Raw genomic sequence first — 13798 nt, forward strand, 5'->3', positions numbered from 1 at the left:
TCATTGGATTCAATTTGTTGCTTCAAAGGTTTAGTTGCATTATTCATAGCGTAATTAGCTTAAGGTGATTACTTTTATTTTTAATACAGACTGACTGAAGATTGAAATCTTTTCACAGTGTCTGAACAAATGATAAACTTTTAGGGAAGATCCTCAAAAACTTCAATAACAATCAGTCATAGGCCTTTTAAAGCAAGATGGGCAGACACAGCTATGGAGACAAGCATGTGGCAGACCCTCAACCAGAGAAAAAGTACATAGTGCATCTGTAATAGTACAGTATACTTCAGACACGATTATGATAAGCCCATAACCACCTGAAAAAAACAACAACAACAACAGCAAACATAAATTAAACGCACAAATTCATCACCATTTACTGCATTGGCTCTGCTCATAAGCCCACGCCATTGTGACCAGCGACACAGAAATCCTCTTTAGGCCCGCTCTCGGCCCACTTAACACGCTGCCTCACACTGAAATCAAGCGACAAACGAGCGTAATGTAAATGGACGTGTAAATCTCTACAGGCATATGTACGTATCTGAAGCCGGAAGTATGAATAATGCAGGCAGGAGCACTTTTCACACAACGTGCCACTCGCCTCCTCGCGTTCCCCTGTGTAACCCCGGACTACACCAGCACTCGGGCGCGCTCAGCTGTTTTTATGAAACGTACAGGGCTTTTGTGTATGTTTCATGTTGTTTGCATGTATGTAATCCGCTCGTGCATGTAGAGAAATTATGTAAGATCTCCAGGTGTGATGTTAGTAAAGTAAAGGCTGAACATGATGTAAATTTACTAAGATTTGTCTGTTTTCTCTTATTGTCAGTACAGCCAGGTGTTCAGTAAGGCTGGGCAATATGCCAAAGTGTGAATATCACTATTTTCTTGGAGCCAGCTCATGATTTGGAGATTCATGTACACTTAGTATCGTTATATTTCCTTTGATGAGTAATTTAAGTCATCTGCTTTGTCTGCAATTGGAAATTCGGGGCATTGTTGGGACTGACCAATAGAGAAGTGGGTTGTTTGAGTTTAGAGCTGCATTCAATACAACATTTGTGCATCAGGATACTGTATGCCGTTATTATTCAACATCGCAGATTGTCACAGGAATTTCAATTTTAACACTAGCCAGTCCTAGTTTTAAGGGTAAAGAAGTACATAGATGTTTTGGTTTTATTTTTTGTAAGGTAAGCCATGTGTTAGAACGTACCACAGTATTACAGGTCGTCAGGTCAGGGCTTCTTGATGGTTCCAAAGATAAGCTTCGAAACCCGGGTGGACCGATCCTTCTAGGCTGTTGCCCCCAAATTATGACATTTCCTGCCCATGGCCCTTCGTATGGCAAACTATAGCTAATGATACTTTTATTTAGCTTTTGGTTGACTGATGGCTCTAAGTCTCTGCTCTTTATTGTTCTTTTTCTTGTTGCTTTTATTGTCCTCTGTAAAGCCCTTTGTGATTTCTATCTGTGAAAGTTGCTCTATAAATAAAGTTTTACTTACTTCTCCAAACACTGACATAACTTTGGCAAAAAGGCTATGAAGCTACATTGAAGCAACCATGCAAAGCAATGTAAATGTGGCATCACTCCAACCCTCATTTCAAAAAGTTACAGGGTATTTTCTAGTAAAAAAAAAACATGCTCAATGTACTGCTTGATTAACATAAACCGCCATACTCCCTCTATCTTGATACAACCTAGACCTACTGGAAGCCCTAATGTATTCAGCCAGTATTCAGCCCAAAATTCAAATATAATTAGTGCAGATAGTGTTCTCTCTGGTATTGCTCCAGCTTGTCTTCAAGGTTTGCTTAATGCATCTTGTATCTTGCTGCAGCACAAATAAATCAATAGTGTTGGCGTTGGAGGCTGGATTTACCTCTCACAAAAGCCCACTCTCTCTTCCTATCAAGTGAAATGCTTTGACCCAACCTAAGTTCATTCTTGTGGTGGGTATTACATAAGATTTTGCCAGGGGCTAGGCTAACGCACAAGTTTGGACCCCACACAACTAGAGCGGCGGATTAGGATTCGTGAATGTCTACTGTACAATTTCACAGTCTAAGTATTCCCTGTGTACATCCTTGTTCGGCCTATACGCACAGGGATTAAGGGACTTTGTTTTTGCTCACTTAAAATTGCTTTTGCAAAAAAAAGTTTTGTACAAATGATTTTGCTCGAGCCAGGCGGCCAGTCAAACTAAAAGACAGAGGCTTTGTATTGTCAAGCCAACAAAGCTGGGACACTTTCAAAGAGATCCAATGGTGCTGAGGCTTCTGCCTCGCTAATCTCAATTTCACAAATGACAACAAAGATGAGATATTATTTCATGTGTGGAATGACAAGACCAACCAAATTCAAAACCATTAACTAACCCAAAAATGGTTACATACTCCCAAAGCGAACCAGTCTCTCTTGCATTCCTTGACAATGGCCATTTTAGGTTAAACTGATCTACTCGGAACCTTGTTTGCGGTGAAAAAACATGGTACTAAAGTAAAGGTAGTATGAAAGGCTGTACGTGTCATGAATGAAATTAGGGCTGAACGATTTGTAAACACTCATTTAAATTGCTGTGTTTCTGCAAGATTTGTGATTTTTGAAATACAACCAACATTTAGTTTAAAAGCAGTCACATAATGTAAAATCTGAACCGCTAAACCATATGTATTTCAGAATATGAATGAATGAAATGAATGAATGAATGTAATTAATCAGGAAGCTCAATGAATGATGATTTTTAGTACTTAGTAAATGTTTATTATGTAACTTTTCTGATGGGAACAAGCGGTTGGCCAGAAAAAGGACTGCACCTTGTAATAGCCATCATTTTACAACTTTTCAGACTAAATTAAGTCATACTTGTCAGCTATTTAGAGCTGTGAATGTGACTGGGACTGCGGTCGTTTCCCATTATATTTCTCTTATTATAGTTTGAGAAATGTGTGAAGATTACTTTTACAGTTTGACAGCTCATTCACAATAAGAACACTTACACATGGCAATTAGCACCATTCCTTTTCTTGGCAGTGTCTTATCACGTTGTCTTAACAGTTTGCAGTTACCATGCAACCACCGGGATGAGTGAGTCAGGTGTGAGTCTTTGCAACATTGTGTACAAGTAATAGCATTTATTTCTGCAGATTATCTCCATCTAAAGTTCTCCTTGGCATCACTCAAAACAATGCATTTTATCTCCTCAGTCATTGCATTCGTACAGTGTATCGAGCGCATCTACCTGTTACTTGGATACTTGTTGCATCCTTCTACATACAAGTGTAGTTTTACAACAGTTGGTGAATTTTTGTCATTATAGTTATGGGGTGATAAGCGGTAAAAAAAAAAGTCAAAGGGTTAGTTAAGATTAGTTAGGAAGAGTTTTGAAAAATGTCTTAGGACTGCTCGCCGGTGGTGCAGTAATTTAAACAAAGAAAAGAAGGTGGGTCTCCAAATAAAATGTTAGTCAATCCATGTTTTGAAAGTCTAAAAAATATAATAAAGTGCTCATTTCATTGCAACACATTAGAGCAGGGCCACATGTACATATTATTTCAATGCTATGATATTTAAGGGGGATTCAAGTTAAAGTTTATGCACTTTATATAACAGTTTTCCCTTGCCATTTTTTTCTCTGTACTTACTTTAGTCAAACGCATCTGTTTAGGTAATACAAGTAGGGTTAAAAATGTCACGTAGCAAAGTAAATACAATAAAAAGTAAAACATTTAGCTCCACTGCAATCTTTGTTTACTACCGTCAAATTCGAGCTATATGCCGCCACTTTTTTCACACGCTTTGAACCCTGCGGCATATACAACGATGCAGCTAATTTATAGATGTGTGCGGGCTAATGGCCTCTAGGGGCGCTCTAGCAGGAAAGACAAGAGTTTGACACACAGTAGAAGAAGACTTTTAATGGAAGTACGAGAACAGAGCCAGATGTGGAGGAAGACCGACGCAGGTAAATCAGCGTACACAGAGAAATCAAGGACAGACAGACGTGTACTCTGTTTGTTAAGCTTCAAAATGCTGCGTGTTTTATTACAATTGAAACTCATATTCACTGAGAAATGAGTCTAATGGGGAACTAGATTTAGACACGGCTAAAGGCAAAAACACATGTGCGATATACGCGGTTCGCATTTTCTAACCTGCCCCGACTCGTGCGTAACTACCGTGTACCATCTTTCTGTGTAAATAGCTCTCCTGCAGCTTTTATTCAGGAGCGCTCAATAGCCCGACTTTCTCAATAAGCCATTTTAGATCAATATTGCAGTGTACAAAAACTTCTGCGCAAAATAATGATCTATGTCGTTTATAGTTTTATATACCTTGAAAAAAGCCCAATATGTCTTCTTTAATGCTGAGGTTGTAAACAATGTAATTATTTATTCAAGCAATATTGATTGAATAACATTATCTAATGCCAATAAATCATCACTTAGCCGTCCACCTAAACCTGCATGTTCAATAGAAAAGTGTCCTTATGGAGAAAGGCAGATCATTAAGACTTTATGTGGAGTCAGAGATTATGCAACAGAACCAAAGTGCTTTCTCCTTTTGTCTTTACTTTGTATTATCATGTGGCAGAGCAATAAGATCTGTCAGCCCACGCCCATTATATTGCATTACAGCTGCATAATGTATACACCACTTTTCAACGCTGCCGTGATGCATTTACGCCACACTTTCCATCAGGGAAAGAAAGATGACTGCGCATCCAATGTACAGTTCAATTACAAACACCATTTTTCCAAAGATGAAATAAATGAACAATGTTAATGTTCAATGTTTGAATGTTACAGATGTGAGATGTTTCTCTTTTTTTTTTAAAGTCATGTCCAATTATATTCTGTTATAACAGTATCTTTCCATCAATCTGAGTGGCATTAGGAGGGATTTGGGCATTTTCCTAAAACCAGAGGGTTGTCGGTTCAAGCCCTGCCCAAGCACAATATTTAAGACACATTCTAATACGATATAGACAAAATGAACAGAATAAATCACAAGGAGTCACCTGTAGTGTCATCTTCCAAATCTTAATTCAACAGTTTTTAGTACAATACTTGAACTTGATTGTAAAAATAACACTTGATAATGGATTTGTGTCAATTTTGCGTGCCATTACTTATTGCATATTTCCCTCTCCAGTCACAATAACATCGATAGGAAAAGCATCACAACAGCATCAAAATCTGCCAAAATACTGCACAACTGATTCTCTATGGCCGCCCCTGATGGAAGAGAGCAGCACATGTGATTCCTCGACTCATCTTGCCATCAGTAGAAGCTTAAATGCTGAAAATCCTATGCTTCCAAGCCATTGCAAGGTCCTTTTTCAATTCCACAGCGACACTTTGCAAAAGAGAGGCTCCGAATTGCTTTAAAAAGTACAGAGGGTGACAAAACACTCAACAGCAAACGCCGGGAGAGGGCAACTAAGCTCCTCCTGACCTTTCTGTGCATCGCTGACGATACTTTCACTTTTTGCAGTGGGATATTAAGTTGAGCTAATCCTCGGATAGGAGTGTTTCTTCCCCCGATGAAACTGTTGGCTTAGGACTGCAGTGCTGTGGACTCTCAAGCAGAAACAAATATTTGTGCTTCAATGGGAAAAGTGGGAACGCTGATGGGAAAGGATCACCAGGAAGAGGAAAGAAGAATCCATCGAGCACTTTGTATTTTTCATTACGGCTGGATTTGATGCATGATTTAACACTACTTTCACTTAAGTACAGGTTTTCTAAGTTCTACCGGGGGAGTTTTTGATGCCTGTACTTGAATGTTTTGATTATTTTATGTATTTTATGTATTTTATGTATTTTATTTATTTTCATTTATTTTCATTTTATTTTCATTTTATTTTCATTTTATTTCATTTTATTTCATTCCATTTTATTTCATTTTGTTTTATTTATGGATCCCGCAGATTTCATATACAAAATTATCTATCTTTGCACAGTCACTTGGCCAATAGGCGCGTTCGTCTTTAACTGCGTTACGTCAACTCTAACGTTCCTTCACATACAAATTACTGCATAAGCCGGTCCCCACAATAAAGTAAGTTTAATGTTTATTTCAGGAAGTTTATGTCATTTATCCGGTCTCGTCATCAGAAACACGTCACAGACAATGTTCAGTGGTCACTATATTCTTACAAGAAGCGCCCAACTTCAGAAATCTAAACTAGCTCAGATGCCTGTTCACATACTAGTTATTATTATTCTGTGTGTTTTTTATGGATGGTGGATGTGTTGGTACCAGCCTAAACACTCTTGTGAAATAATTCTAATGGACGAACGAGTTGTGATGAGGGTTACTATATGTTTATAGATAACATCAGCACTGAACGCCTCGTCTAATGATAAAGATATATTACTTGTTCCCACCAAGTAAATCCAAGTGTAAACAAAACAAGTCAAGTGGCCATTTAGTGCCTGGAAAGTAACCTACAAAACGCTCAAAAGGCTCAGGTATAGATTGTCTTTGTTTATACAGTATACTGCACTGCATTCCTCTAAAAAACTTAAAGTGAAAGAAAATGTGAGAACGACTGAGTTTTCTATCATTATATTTCTCGGTCTTCCACGTACCCCGCAGGCCACGGTGCAGTACATTTCTCGACAGGCCCGAGTTCCTGGCTCAAGCACCTTTGACCAACAAACCATATGAAGTGTGAGCAAATCAAAGACTAAATTATACACGAGAAACTGATATGAACAAATGTGAACTTACAGAAAGACCAGTCCAGAAACAAGAAGAAAGAGTTCCACTACCGCAGTGTTCCTGTATGTTGTATCTGTATGGTGGCATTGGTATTCAGGCAGCATCATATTGTCCAGCCTCTGACTCACCCCGAGAGGACCCTCACAGGCCTCATAACACACGCTGTAGCTAACCGGCTGCTTGTGTTAAGTTGTCACACATGCCTTTCGCTCTCTCTCCCTCTTCCTTTGTCTCTCGTCCTCTCTCGTCCTGTCATAAGCTGAGGTGAAATACATGACCCCAGGTTTTCTACCATCATATCCCATCTCCGTTGCTCCTTCAGGGCGCGGGACATTTGGCTTCTGCCTACAGGAGCACTGACCTTTCATGGTCATGTAATCTACACTGGCCAGGGCCGTGGGCAGGGATCGTATGTGGTGGAGGCGACGTGACTCGTAAGAAAACCAAGGACAATGGTGACACATGCTACAGAGCACACAGTCAATTGTTTTAGAGCAAATATTGATTTGATGAAAACACAACAGAGTTTGGGCTGTTATAGCATTTTCCTATTCTTGCACTTAAATCAAATGTAAGTAAAATTATTATTTATATTTGTATGTATTTATATATGTGTGGATATGTGTGCATCTTACTTTTTATTATATAAAATTGGACTTTTCATTGTGGCGTGTTAAAAACATGAACAACAGTCGTAGAAAAGGATTGACCAATGGAACGATAGAACACACCTGGACAAAAAAAGGGATTTCACAGAAATATATATATTTTTTTTTAAATTTATAAATGACTAATCACAATAGTAATGCAGTGCATGGGCCTAATACTGTGCAGCTCAAACAGAAGATCTATTGACACGCATCATTGCCTCGCCACAGATCTGAACTGTAACTGCTGCTACTGTCACCTGCTTGTCTCCTTGGAGATAGATACATTTAATGCCATACTATGGAAGATTCCAGGTAAAGTAACAACATCCCCATGCAGATCAGCAGGAGTCAGACTGTCATAACTGTCATATTTGTGACATCATGAATGACATGGTTCTTTCTGTGTTCAGGTTCCACCACCGGATAAAAGGGAACAAGCTACAACTCACTTATTCCAGACAAATAAATCATTCCAGGATGAATCAGGAGCAGTTGGAACTCCAAACCCATAAATGAAAAAAAAAATAAGTCCTTTTATTTTCACTTTTATGAAAGTCTCTACATCTATTCTTTTGTGATATTGGCTTTAGTTTTGGAATGGGATTTGAAAACCCAAATGCTCAGTCCGTCTGCCAGAAGCAGCTTTACTTCTCCTTTATTTACCCAAGAATCTAGCCGGGATTTGAAATCTGACATTCCTCTGTGTGGAGCTTGTGAGTACTTACAATTAGAGTAACTGGGATATCAGAAGCATCACAAAGAGTCCAGCCATTTATCTGTACTCCAAATGGTTCAGGAACAGCCTCAGCTTGAATTGGGGATTTTTAGTCAGACGTTTTAGGAAAAATAGGCCCTCATGATCATGGCTTAAAGTTCTGACTCCTTATATAAGTCCTCAGCTCTGGCATCTCAAAAGTTCAGATGAGTACTTTGTGTTCTTTCCAAACTCGTTCTCAGTTCAACAGAGTACATCTGAAGTCTGCAGCGTCTCTTAATGTCAAAAGTAGGCTTTATTTCGGTGCCATCGGTTACGCAGTGTGAACAAAGACGCTCCACACAGATCTCTGTTATGTTCCTTCTTTTTCTAATGGCCCATTCCCAAACCCACAGTTCATACTCTGCGTTATCACTTCCATCTCTCTGCCTCTAACGTCGCACCGCGGCGGTGGATCGTAAAATACTGTAACACAGATCAAAGCTTAGATGTCCCAATGTGCCCGATGTGACGGCTAATAGAGCACGGTCGGGCACACGTCTCGGTTACAAAGAAAGTGCGCGTGGTTGTTCAGTCATACTCTGCCAGAGAGCCAGATGGGGCAGAGGAAATGGGACAAATGAAAGTGCTTGTAACCCCAGCTGCTCTCCTGAAAAGTGGTCACATTTACGGAGGGAAGGGGCGGTCGGCCAGGATAAAAGATGGCCGAGCATTACGCGCGGTCTCTCGGCGCTTTCGGAGCCGGAGACGGGTCAGGTGGTAATGACCGTCCGCCCGCATTAGAGCCCCGTTCCGTGGGCCGGCGCTGACAAAAGGCTGGGGATGATCAAAGAACGCCGCGGTGCTGATGGCTTGGTGGGTTTTCAAAAGAGAAAGAGAATGTTTTGTCCTTTTTTTTTGGTCTCTTTTGGTTTGGCACATGCGTGTGGGTGGGCATGTGCGTGTGCAGCCTACAATCCCCATGAGAAGCTTTGGATGGAGCTGCTGCGACTAAATATGCAAACTTTGGGACAGTCTGTACTTGCTGGTAATATTTCGCTGTGTGCTGGCTTTGTGCAAGCGATTAGATGATTAAAGACAATTGGATAAATACAGTCATTACTTGTTGGTCGGGCTGTGCAATTAAATACATGTAAGTTGATAACTGCGATTCATTCAATTGTATGCATTGTAATCGAGAGGTCCACAGCCAATCATCTGTCGGCAAAGGAACTGAACAAAATTAAACTACCGTATTTTCCGGACTATAAGTCGCACCAGCCAAAAAATGCAGAATACAGAAGAAAAAAAACATAAATAAGTCGCACTGGAGAATGAAATGCGGTTGCAAGTGTGAAAATAACAAATAATATCACATATAAGTTGCTCCGGAGTACGTAAGTAGTAAGTATAAGTATGTAAGTATAAATATAAGTATAAGTCGCACCTCGGCCCGAAACCATGAAAAAAGGTGTGACTTACAGTCTGGAAAATACGGTATGATAATATGAACTGAGTCCAGATGACTACAACTGAAGCTTTTTCTACTATGATAATATGAAGTAAAAATTGGTAAGCTACGTAATATTCAACCACACAATACATGCAAAATTGAGAGAAATATACAGCAGCAGTAACATTTGGACAACGGCCATGTGTTCAGGCACTTTTTTTTAACCTTAAGTATATGACGCAGTGATTTTACTGTTAAGAACAACGTATAGGGATGGGTGATGTAGTGGTTCGGATGTATTTTCTTTACGGACAGAAAATGGGAATAGTAGAACAATCAGGCTAAAAATATGGCTGTATGTTTTGACGCAGCAAAGGATTTTTTATGTGATTTCAAGTGAAAGGTTTTAAAATTTAAACATTGGCGTCTGCAAATATCGGTTATGGAGAACTGCAGAAAGTCAAATGTAGGATATCGGTATCAGCTAAAAAAAGATCCATATCGGCCCATCCCAAAATGTGCATAATTAATTCCTTATTTAGAACTTCAATAGGCAGAAAAAACACTCAATAGCCAATACTCCTGTACCAGACATTCTGCAGTAAATACTCTTTTTTTTAATCAAACAGCTGCCAATAACTGCACAAGAGTCAATAACTAACTAACAATGTCAAGAATGCCAAGCTCCAGAATTGTAATCTGCATGAACTTCTTTATAACTGGCAAACATATCAAAGGGACTTGCCAATAATGTACATTTTACACCCACCACGATGCCCATTCCCATGATCACCCGCATAATCAAGGGAAAACTTAAACAACGAACGTCAATATCATGCAAAACCGATAAGTGAGAAGCTTTTATAATTGCTTTTCAGTGCATAAAAAGTGAATTGTCAAATATTATGCCTGAAAACACCTGCCGAAAAGCGTTACAACTTGCATCTACAAACTCCAAGCTTGCAAAATGAACATTTAGGGGCCGCTGCCAAAAATATACTTCCACATAATGATTTTCTGACATTAGCATGATTCATAGCACAACATTAACAACACCCGCAAGAAATACAACTCTAAACAACACTAAAGGTCCAAAATATGTTCAGGAAAGATGCTAATTATATACTGATAATACATTTTCATCAACACTTAGGGTGACCACCACTTATTGGGAAAATCCTCCTTTTTCATTGGTGTTACATGAATAGTAAATAAAAATTCCAATGAACCTAGAATATTGTATAAAATCAACACTATTTGGAAATGTTTACATTAATTATGCTCTATTGATGTTACGGTTCATAAAAACTGAAATGTATAATATGTTATAGCAATTATGATCTATTAGGGGTAAGTGATATTGACAAAACTGCATTTTATTGATTATTTTCATTATCTCTATATATGATCTATTTTCTTTACATTACCTTGATTGGTTAGGGGAATGCGGGGAATGTGCTAAAATGTCTCGGTTGAGGTTCAATCCAGCATAAAACATGAACGGACCGTGATATTAACTATAAAAGGGCAGAAATACCACTTCATACCCTGCTTTGAATTATAGTCAATATATTCGATATTCTAATTTTGCAAATATCCAAGAACAATCCCGATATCATGCCATTTTTGATGGATCTCCTATTTCTGATATCTATAAACCTAGATTTCTCACATGTATTCCATCACATCGCCCACTTTTACCACAATTTCAATCAGTAAAAGTGGGACAAAGTTGTTGGACACGGTGGGACGGACATGATATATTTAGAATCTTAGAAACTGCGTTAAAACTGTATGATTTGCAATGGGCCTTTTTAGAATAAGTATCATCATTTTATAACCCAAAAAGATTATATTTTTAGAAGGAACATTTACATCATCCTGTTTTCTATCATTGACCAGTGTTGGAAAAAAGTACGATTTTGTTTTTCAGTCTAGATACAGGAGCAGAAAAAGTATTGAAGTACTTCTTAAGTATCTCAGACAGATTTTGAAAACTATTACAGCTCAAAAAGAAGTTATTTAGATTAAATATATATAATATCGACCAATTTGCTACAGTTTTTTTTAATTATTTGTTAATTTTTGTCTGCTCAAAATTGGGACATTAAACTAAAACTCAGGTGGTCTCAAACCGTAAAGAAAAGTACTTTTTGTGATGTTAAGAAATGTAGTGGAAAGTAAAAAGCATCCGCCATAAAAGTTAATTCAGTGAAGTACAGTTACCGAAATCAATTTGAGTTTATGGCTTATCATACATTTGATTTTAAGTCCAGTACTTTTACTTGTGTACTGCTACTTCCCAACACAGTGAAAATATGGCCCACCGGTCACACCAGTGGCACTAAAATGTCTGAGAAGGACAACCAGGAGATGGACACGTGGTCACTCCTCTGACAGCCGCTTTACACGCACCGGCCTGCAGTTCCCGATCGCAGACACTAGGAGGCGCACTTGTATGAAGCAAAACTTGCACTTGCTCCACATCCACGCCACGGCACACACAAGTTGAGCGCGGTGATGACAGCCCAGTGCAAGCCACGTCTAATTAACTCGCGTTGTAATGAGAAACATCGTTACGGGTATTACGAGTTCAGCAACGCAATGTAGGCCAGCGGGAGACTATGCAATACGTAAATGTTGAATGTATGGATAGAATTGTCTTAAAGAAAACTATTGATTGGAAATCTGCGCGTGTTCTGAAATGAATCAGTTTTTTTTTTTTTTTTTTTTTTTTAACGCAGCGCTAAAAACAACAAAACAAAGCATAAATCATCATCTGTCAATCAATAAAAGGGACTCGAGGGACAATCGGTGTGCACTGCCTTCACCTAAAACGATTATCGGCGTCTGAGCACCCAGAGCCACGCGGGCAGGGGCGAGGGAGAGGGAACAGAGGCAGTTATATAAGTTGCATTAGCAGGGGTTTCCCCGTTAGTTTGGGGAGACACGGGATTATTGGACCGCTTTTGAGAGAACGGCCTACTTACCATGTTGACTTCAGAAACCATGTCTATGCTGGCAATGTCAATATTCATCCCCACGCCAACCGGGGCACCTAAAAAACAACACGCGTCACACAATTAAAAAGCGCGTTAATTGAGTCGTGATTGGACGCTGCATTCGTCTCAGTCACATCCAACTTGTATCTCGTGCACTTGTCAGCAAATTGTGGCAGTGAAACGTGCTCATTCCACGTATTAAAAAGCTCAAGAGGACCAATTAAAAAAAAAAAAAAGTTGTTGACATGATTGATCTAAAACAGCCCGGACATGTCGCTGCTTTTCAATTTATTCTGAAGAGCCAAGTGGGTTTTAGAGCGCCGTATCCTTCCACGGCACTTTCACATATTACTACAGAGTGCAATTTACATGTTGGTTTGATTGGATTTGTCACCCCTGCGTCCTGAAAATGGCACGCGGGGCAGAAGCCGAACACAGACCCGGGTCCTGGGCGATTGTCTCTGTGAACCGCGGCTCTGCCACACGGGCTGACAAGGCGCGGGATGTGATAACCATGCGTTCATTTACCTCCAAAATCGGGTCTCAATCGTATATCGTAACCTTTCAGCAGTCTATCCACTGTTTCCTTCACCAAAGTCATGTTGCTCGGGTTATGGACACCTCCGGGACTACGGGACAAGACAATAATAGTTAAATCGAGCAGTCCCCCCCCAACTTTAGTTTAATTACCCTGCAGCGTCTATACTATAATAAAGGTATACATATGATTGGAGCCGGTTGGGACCCGTGATACTCTTACCTTTGCGCGCACACGGCGGCCACAACGAACGCGAAGGACCACACGACAAAGCACCGCATCCTCCGTAGTCTCAAAAGCGCCATACTTTCGCTTTTGGTCCCTTATTTCTTTTTCCCGAAGACGCGCGAGGTCCAACTTACTCTTGCCAGCGCAGTAATTCCAATGTCGGGCGCATGCGTGTTCCCGACCACAACATGAAGCAGGAGAAGCAGCCAGCGAGCCGCCAGCGCCGCTACTGCCGCTGCCTGCTCTGGCCGCTGCCGTGGGAGACGCACACGGCGAGGGATAGGACCCAGCGACCGACGGATGCAAGTTGCACGCGGGATGGGCAGAAAGAGGTCTCCCGTGCAGAGGGAAAAGCCACAGAATGTACTCGTAGTAAGGTGGAAGTCAATGGTCCGATTCCCCCCGGGGTGGACGGGGAGGCGTGGGTGGGGTTTTCTGGTTCTTTGGACACTTCAGGCAGCCTTTCGTCATTGAGCAAGGCACTTAACGTGGAAACT

At 40.1% G+C, this 13798-nt stretch overlaps 1 protein-coding gene across 1 annotated transcript in view; it reads right to left on the reverse strand.

Moving 5' to 3' along the window:
- Positions 1 to 13593, reverse strand: part of LOC140360481 (gamma-aminobutyric acid receptor subunit beta-2-like) — an 80897-nt gene extending 67304 nt beyond the window's left edge. The window contains exons 1-3 of the mRNA XM_072445689.1: positions 13296 to 13593; positions 13064 to 13164; positions 12524 to 12591 (exon numbers count right to left, since the gene is read on the reverse strand). Coding sequence (XP_072301790.1) covers positions 12524 to 12591; positions 13064 to 13164; positions 13296 to 13378 — 252 coding nt within the window. The 5' untranslated portion in view covers positions 13379 to 13593. The remainder of the gene's footprint in view (positions 1 to 12523; positions 12592 to 13063; positions 13165 to 13295) is intronic.
- Positions 13594 to 13798: the final 205 nt, after the last annotated feature.

Source organism: Eucyclogobius newberryi, unplaced genomic scaffold (assembly GCF_026437365.1).
Source record: "Eucyclogobius newberryi isolate DKJ021-1_F unplaced genomic scaffold, fEucNew1.0.hap1 SCAF_15, whole genome shotgun sequence".
NCBI classification, from domain to species: Eukaryota; Metazoa; Chordata; class Actinopteri; order Gobiiformes; family Gobiidae; genus Eucyclogobius; species Eucyclogobius newberryi.